Source organism: Aotus nancymaae, unplaced genomic scaffold, assembly GCF_030222135.1.
Source record: "Aotus nancymaae isolate 86718 unplaced genomic scaffold, 86718_ANA_hifiasm-v0.15.2.pri h1tg000028l, whole genome shotgun sequence".
Lineage (NCBI taxonomy): Eukaryota > Metazoa > Chordata > Mammalia > Primates > Aotidae > Aotus > Aotus nancymaae.
Genome location: NW_026988441.1, coordinates 3,900,926 through 3,908,778, shown reverse-complemented (window position 1 = coordinate 3,908,778; position 7,853 = coordinate 3,900,926). Strand labels below are relative to the sequence as shown.

The 7,853-nt window shown below is 40.3% G+C and overlaps 1 protein-coding gene across 1 annotated transcript in view; it reads right to left on the bottom strand.

Moving 5' to 3' along the window:
- Window positions 1-6,102: 6,102 nt before the first annotated feature.
- LOC110569336 (large ribosomal subunit protein eL31-like) overlaps window positions 6,103-7,853 on the bottom strand; it is a 56,856-nt gene continuing 55,105 nt past the window's right edge. Inside the window, exon 2 of the mRNA XM_064380973.1 lies at window positions 6,103-6,979. Coding sequence (XP_064237043.1) covers window positions 6,242-6,910 — 669 coding nt within the window. The 5' untranslated portion in view covers window positions 6,911-6,979 and the 3' untranslated portion in view covers window positions 6,103-6,241. The remainder of the gene's footprint in view (window positions 6,980-7,853) is intronic.

Below are 7,853 nucleotides of genomic sequence, written 5' to 3'. Positions count from 1 at the left end.
TTATTTGCATTTCCAAAGCAGAACAGTTTACTTAGTTCATTTGCATTCTTGACTCATAAATGCTTTCAAGTTCCTAAGAAAAGTATACTCTTCAATGCTCAACAACGTTGTGGCTATAGAAAATAAGGAACAAGGAGAAAATGCAAGAAGGAAAAGCCAGAAGCCAAGAACAGTCTATGACCTCTAGACAAGAGAACTAAGGCTTCTAGATTGGCTAATTAACAGCCTTCCTCCACTGCCAGGGCAGAGGATTCCTCCTTTGCTTCCCATTGGCCCTAGTTAATTGCAGTAGAACAGTGCCTGCTGCATCCTCCCCATTTGTCTTTGCTTCATTGGAAGTTGTCATTGTGGATTCTCAGTTCCCACTGCACTCTTGTATATTGGGGTCTTCAGGAGCTGAGGATTTTTTGTGTTTATGGGACATTCACCACCAAGAAACATTTCCAGACTTGCTTGAATCTGAAAAAGTCCAAAATAAAACTCTGGGGATAGTGCCATTGGGAAAGACGAGACCACATTTTCTGTTTGGGGAGAAGAGCGTAGAAATGTTGAGTACCCAAAGGCGTAAGCTCCTGTGGAGACTGCCGGCTGCCTACCAAATATTCTTCCCTCTACTTTATTAACAAATTGGGCAGCAATTCATTCAGCTAAAATAATCCTTTCTCAGTCATCCGTCCAGCTAGATGTGAGTAAATTCTAAGCAGTAAGATGGAATAGTAGTATTACATCAGTACATAAGGAGCTGCCTCATTGTTTTATTAACTGAGTGTTTTTTGTTTTATTTATTTATTTATTTACAAAGACCGGGTTTAACTCTGTCACTCAGGCTGGAGCCCAGTGGCACTAATCACGGCTCATTGCAGCCTCGACTTCCTGGTCTTAGGTGTTCTCCCACCTCAGCCTCCTGAGTAGCAAAACTGCAGGCTTGTGCCACTATGCCCAGCTAAATTTTGTATTTTTTGTAGAGACAGGGTTTCGCCAAGTCACCCAGGCTGGTCTCAAACTTCTGAGCTCAAGCAATCCTCCTGCCACGCCTTCCTAAAGTACTGGGATTATAGGTGTGAGCCACTGTGCCTGGCCTAGAGTTTATTTTTTAGAGCAATTTTAGATTCACAGCAAATTGGGAAGAAAACACAGAGATTTCCCATAAACCCACTGCCCCCACACATTCACAGCCTCTCTCATTATCAGTATCTTCCACCAGAGTAATACATTTCTTACAGTGGATAAACCTACATAGATACAGCATTATTATCCAAAACCCATAGTTTACACTAGGGTTCACTCTTGGTGTTTTACATTCAGTGGGTGATATGGTTAAGCTCTGTGTACCTACCCAGATCTCATCTTGAATTGTAATCCCCATAATGCCCATGTGTCAAGGGAGAGACCAGGTGGAGGTAAGTGGAGGTAACTGAATCATGGGGGCAATTTCCCCATGCTGGTCTTGTAATAGTGAGTTCTCATGAGATATGATAACCATTATAAGGGACTCCTTCCCCTTCACTGGGCACGTCTTCCTGCTGGCTTGTGAAAAAGATACCTTGCTTCCTCTTTGCCTTCTGACATGATTGTAAGTTTCCTGAGGGCTCCCCAGCCATGCTGAACTCTGAGCCAATTAAACCTCTTTCCTTTATAAATTACCCAGTCTCAGGCAGTTCTCTATTGCAGTATGAAAACAGACTAATACAGTGGGTTTGGACAAACGTATAATGACCTGTATTCACCATTACAGTATCATACAGACTCAATTCACTGCCCTAAAAATCCTCTGTGCTCTGCCTATTCATGGCTCCCTCCTCCCTATTCCCTGGAAACCACTGATATTTTCCTTGTCTTCATAGTTTTTCCCGTTCCAGAATGTCATATAGTAGAAATCGTGCAGTATGTAGCCTTTTACTACTGGCATCTCTCATTTAAAGTTTCCTCCATGTCTTTTCATAGACTGAGAGCTCATTCCTTTTTAGCATTGAATAATGCCCACTCTCTGGATGTACCATCATTTATTTATCCATTCACCTACTGAAAAATATCTTGGTTGCTTCCCAATTAGGCAATTATAAATAAAGCTGCTATAAACATCCATGTGCAGGTTTTTGTGTGGATGGAAGTCTAAAACTTGTTTTGATAAATGCCAAAGAACATGATTGCTGGATTGTATGGTAAGCATATGTTTACTTGCATAGGAAACTGCCAAACTGTCTTCCAAGGTGGCTGTACCATTCTGCATTCCCACCAATAACGAATAAGGATGTTCCTTGTCTTTGTCAGCATTTGGTTTTGTCAGTGTTCTGGATTTGGGCCATTTCTAATAGGTGTAGGGTGGTATCTCACTGTTTTAACTTGCATTTCCCTGATAATATCTGATGGGGAGCACCCGCTCATACGTTAACCTGGCATCTGTATATCTTCTTTCTTGAGGTACCTGTTAAGGACTTAACCCATTTTTAAAATGGGCTTTCTGTGTTCTTATTGTTGAGTTTTAAGAGTTCTTTACATATTTTGGATAACAGTCCTTTATCTGATATGTTTATCGCAAGACTCTCCCACAGAGCAGATTTTTTTTTTTTTTTTTTTTTTTTTTGAGACAGAGTCTTACTCTGTCACCCACACCAGAGTGCAGTGGTACCATCACGGCTCACAGCAGCTTCAACCTCATGGACTCAAGTGATCCCCACACTTACTTCATTCTCTCAAGTAGTTAGGACTACAGTTGTGCACCATTATGCCCAGCTCATCACTTATTTTTCTGTAGAGATGGGGGGTCTCACCTTGTTGTCCAGGCTGGTCTCAAATTCCTAGGCTCAAGCGATCCTCCCACCTCAGCCTCCTAAAGTGCTGGGATTACATGCCCAGCTGGAAATTTTCAATTTTAGTAAGAATTGCCTTCTTGATTCTTTCTTTCATGGATTATGCCTTTTGTTTTGTAATTACAAAGTTATTGTCAAATCAAACGTCATCTAGATTTTCTCCTATGTTATCTTCTAGGAGTTTTATAGTTTTGTCTTTTACATTTAGGTCTGTGAGCCATTTTAAGTTAATTTTAGTGAAGCAGGTAAGGTCTGTTTCTAAATTTACTTTTTTGCACATGGATGTCTAGTCATTCTGGTAACATTTGTTGGAAAGACTATCTTTTCTCCATTGAATTGCCTTTGCTCCTTTGATAAAGATCACCTGACTATATTAATGTGAGTCTATTTCTGGGCCCTGTATTCAGTTCCATTGATCTATTTGTCTGTTCTTTTGCCAGTAGTAGCCTGTCCTGATTACTGTAGCTTTACAGTATGTCTTGAAATCAGGTAGTGTCAGTCCTCCAACTTTGCTCTTCTTGTTCAGTATTAACGTTGGCTATACAGGTCTTTTCCCTCTCCACGTAAATTTTAGAATCAGTTTGTTATACCCACAAAATAAATTGCTGAAATTTTGATTGGCATTGCACTGAATCCAAAGATCAAATGGAGGAAAACTGACATCTTGACAATCTTGAATCTTCCTAGCCCTGTACATGGAATAGCTCTCAATTTCTTCAGTTCTTCTCTAATTTCTTTCATCAGAGTGTTGTAGTTTTTCTCATCTAGATCTTGTACATCATTTGTTAGATTTGTACTAAGTATTTCATTTCTGAGGGAGATAATATAAATAGTATGGTGTTTTTAATTTCAAATTCCGTTTGCTCACTGCTGGTATCTAGGAAAGTGATTGACTTTTTTTGTATCCTGCAACCCTGCTATAATCACTTATTACTTCCAGGAGTATTTGTTGTCCATTCTCTTGGATTTTCTGAATAGGTGATCATGTCAGTTGTGAAAAAAATAGTTTTTTTTCTTCCTTTCTAATATGCATGCCTTTTTAGTTTGTTTCTAATTGAATTAGCTAAGACTTCAGCAATGCTGAAAACCAATATGACAGAAGACACCCTTGCCTTGTTTCTGGCCTTAGTGGGAAAGCTTCAAGTTTCCTGCTGTTAAGTATGTTAGCTATAGGATTTTTTTTGCAGACATTGTTTGTCAAATTAAGAATGTTTGTCTTTATTCCTAGGTTACTGAGCATATTTTAAAATTATGAATGGATGTTGAATTTTGTCAAGTACTTTTGCTGCATCTATTAACTGTGGTTTTTTTCATTAGTCTGTTGATGTAATTGATTACATTAATTAATTTTTGAAATTTGAATTACACTTGAATACCTTGGCATGAATAATTTTTATACATTGTTTTACAAATTAGATTATAATAGTTTAGACGTTTTGGGGTTTGAGTTGCTAATATGTTCTTGAGAATTTTTGCATCTATGTTCACGAGAGTTATTGGTCTGCAGTTTTGTTTTCTTGTAATGTCTTTAAATGGATTTGGTTATTAGGATGATCATGGATATATCATTAGTTAGAAAGTGTTCCTTCTGTTTCTATATTCTAAAAGTTATTCATTCTTTTTATTTTTTGCATTGTATTTTATTGGATAAATGTAACAAAATTTAATCTGACCAGTCACATATGAATGAACATTAAATTCTTTCTGATGGGCTGGGAGCCGTGGCTCATACCTGTAATCCCAGCACTTTGGGAGGCCGAGGCGGGCGGATCACCTGAGGTCGGGAGTTCGAGACCAGCCTGATCAACATGCAGAAACCCTGTCTTTACTAAAAATACAAAATTAGCTGGGTGTGGTGGCGCATGCCTGTAATCCCAGCTACTCGGGAGGCTGAAGCAGAAGAATCACTTGAACCTGGGAGGCAGAGGTTGTGGTGAGCCGAGATTGCACCATTGCACTCCAGCCTGGGCAACAAGAGCAAAACTCTGTCTCCAAAAAAAAAAAATTGTTTCTGATCTTTTGCTGGTTGCAAAATAAAAATGCTACAGTGAATACATGTGCCACATACATTCCTTTGCATGAATGTGGGTTCGTCTGTAGAAAAAATTAAAATAGTTTGTAACCTAAGTGTCTGTCAACAGATGAATGAACAAAAAATATGGTACATATACACAATGGAGTACTATTCTGCCACAAAAAATAATGAGACTCTGTCATTTGCAACAACTTGGATGGAACTGGAGGCCATTATGTTGAGTGAAATGGATCAGGCACAGAAAGACAAGTTTTGCATGTTCTCACTTATTTGTGGGAGCTAAAAAGCAAAACAATTGAACTCATGGAGACAGAGAATAGAAGGATGGTTACCAGAAATTGGGAACGGTAGCGGGGGTCAGGGGAGAAGTGGGAACGGTTAATGGGTACAAAAAGAATAGAAAGAATGAATGAGAACTACTCTATGGCACAACAGAGTGAATATACTCAATAATAATTTAATTGTATTTTTTTTAACTACAAGAGTATAATTGGATTGTTTATAACCCAAAGGATGAATATTTGAGGGAATGGATACCCCATTTTCCACGATGTGATTATCACACATTGCATGGGTGATATCAAAGTATCTCATGTACCCCATAAATATATACAACTACTGTGTAACCACAAAAATTAAAAATTTTAAAAGGTAATACTAGAAAGGATAGTTTGTAATTTAGTTGATCTCTCTGCTCTTATCTACTCTCAGAGCTATAAAGCCCATTGCCACAACTTAGGAAGACAACTTTCTGAAAAACGTATAGTCATCTATTTCTCTAACATGAGTGGGAGTGCATGAGCATGTTACTTTACACTAATATATTAATCATCACATTTATCTTTTTCTCATTGTGTGTGTGTGTGGAGGGTTGTTATAGTCCACATTTTGAAAGTTAAGAAAAATAAGTCTGTTGGACACATTGGCTCATGCCCGTAATGCCAGCACTTTGGGAGGCGAGGCCAAGGTGGGCGAATTGCTTGACCCCAGGAGTTCAAGACCAGCCAGGGAAATGTAGTGAGACCTCGTCTCTACTAAAAATACAAAAATTACCTGGGCATGGTGGTACACACCTGTAGACCAAGCTGAGGGATTGGGGCTGAGGTGGGAGGATCACTTGAGCCCGGGATGCGGAGGCTGCGGTGAGCTATGATTGTGCCACTGCACTCCAGCCTGGGTGACAGAGCAAGACCCTGTCTCAAAAAAAAAAAAAAAGAAAGAAAGAAAGAAAAAGAAAAAAAAAATCAAATTCCCGTTCTCTTTTCTTTATACCAGTAGAGTTTCATAGCTCTTGAAATTAGGCTGACAACATTGAAGCAGGACACCATTCACATAGGTGCCGCAATATTTTTTTTGCAATTTTATAACTTTATTTGATGTATTTGACGATCAGCGATTAGTTCTCAGCCACATTTACTGTCTGTAGATTTTTGAAAGTGGTAACAACTACATAGGTAACCAAATGATGGAGCTTATTTAGTGACTCTTCATCCTCATTACGTTTTCTGGACAACGGCACACGGATTCGGTATGGGACATTCCTTATTCCTTTGGCCCAGACAGCTTTGTTGAGCCTGGTATCAATGTACACACCTGGACTTCCCATCTCCTTCATGGCAATTTTCCGAATCTCTCTGAGCGCCCGAGGGGCATGCCTCTTGAAGCCCACTCCATGGATGCGCTTGTGAGTGCTGATGGTGTATCCTCCGGTCACCACCTGGTTGATGGCAGAACGGCCCTTTTTCTTCTCGTCACCCTTCTTTGCGGGAGCCATTCTGCTGGGTCCAAGTTGGAAAGGAAGAGCGCGAGGGATTGTGGAAGAAGGAAAGCTGGTCTGCAATTCTCTAAATTCATACTTGCTGGGACAGGGGGAACTGAGGGTCAAAGGCAGCAGCAGGAAGCCATCCCCGGCAAGATTGGCTTGGGCCTCCAGCGCTCGTGAAAACGAACGCATTAGAAATTGAGCAGCCGGGCGTGGTGGCTCACGCCTGTAATCCAAGCACTTTGGAGGCCAAGGCGGGCGGATCACCTGAGGTCGGGAGTTCAAGACCAGCCTGACCAACATGGTGAAACCCCCGTCTTTAAAAGAAAAAGAAAAGAAAAAAAAGAGAAATCGAGCTCCATCTTGTGGTGGCTAAAAAGAAAAAACAAGCAAATGTAAGTCTTGCTTCACTCTCAGTTCTACGACCGCACTGGGAGACAACCTCGGAAAGCTTGATTATTTCTTGGCTAGCTCTCCCAGAATAAATTTCTAAGCACATCTGTACAAGCAACTTTGTCTTTTAAATGCAAGAAGCTTGATTATTTCTTGGCTACTCCCCCAGAATAAATTTCTAAGCCCATCTGTACAAGCAACTTTGTTTTTTAAATGCAGGAAGTCCCCTTCATTCCAGAATGTACATTCCAGAGACTATGGAGGCTGGAGATCTCTCCTGTATCTCATCCATTCTGAGTTACGAGTGCCACTAGACGAAAGAAAATCCATGTAAATGCTTCATGACCTTGGGATGCTGGGGACTATTCAACTGTGGTTCCTTTTTACCTTTCCGTCTCATGCCTCCCCCAGCTCCAAATGCCATCTAGTTAACTGTTTCCCAAATGTTGATCTACATGGATGCTGTTCCATCAGAATTAACTGGGGAGGTGTTTGTTGTTGTTGTTGAATACGGATTGGGTCACTGCAGCATCAAAGCATCTTGACTTATAAAGTTTGGAGCAGAGGGCAATAATCTGTATTTAATCACAGATTAACTTTGTTCCCTTTATGTATTCCCTAGTAAATTGTAATGTGCAATCAGATTCCCCTTTCTTTTCTTGTTTTGTTTTGTTTTTGAGTCAGGGTCTTACTCCATCATCAAGGCTGAAGTCCAGTGGTGCAATCATGGCTCACTGCAGCTTCAACCTCCCCAGTTCAAGTGATCCTCCCACCTGAGTCTCCTAAGTAGCTGGGACCACGGGCACACACCACCACACCACGTGGGGCTTATTTTTGCTTTTCTGTTTTTATT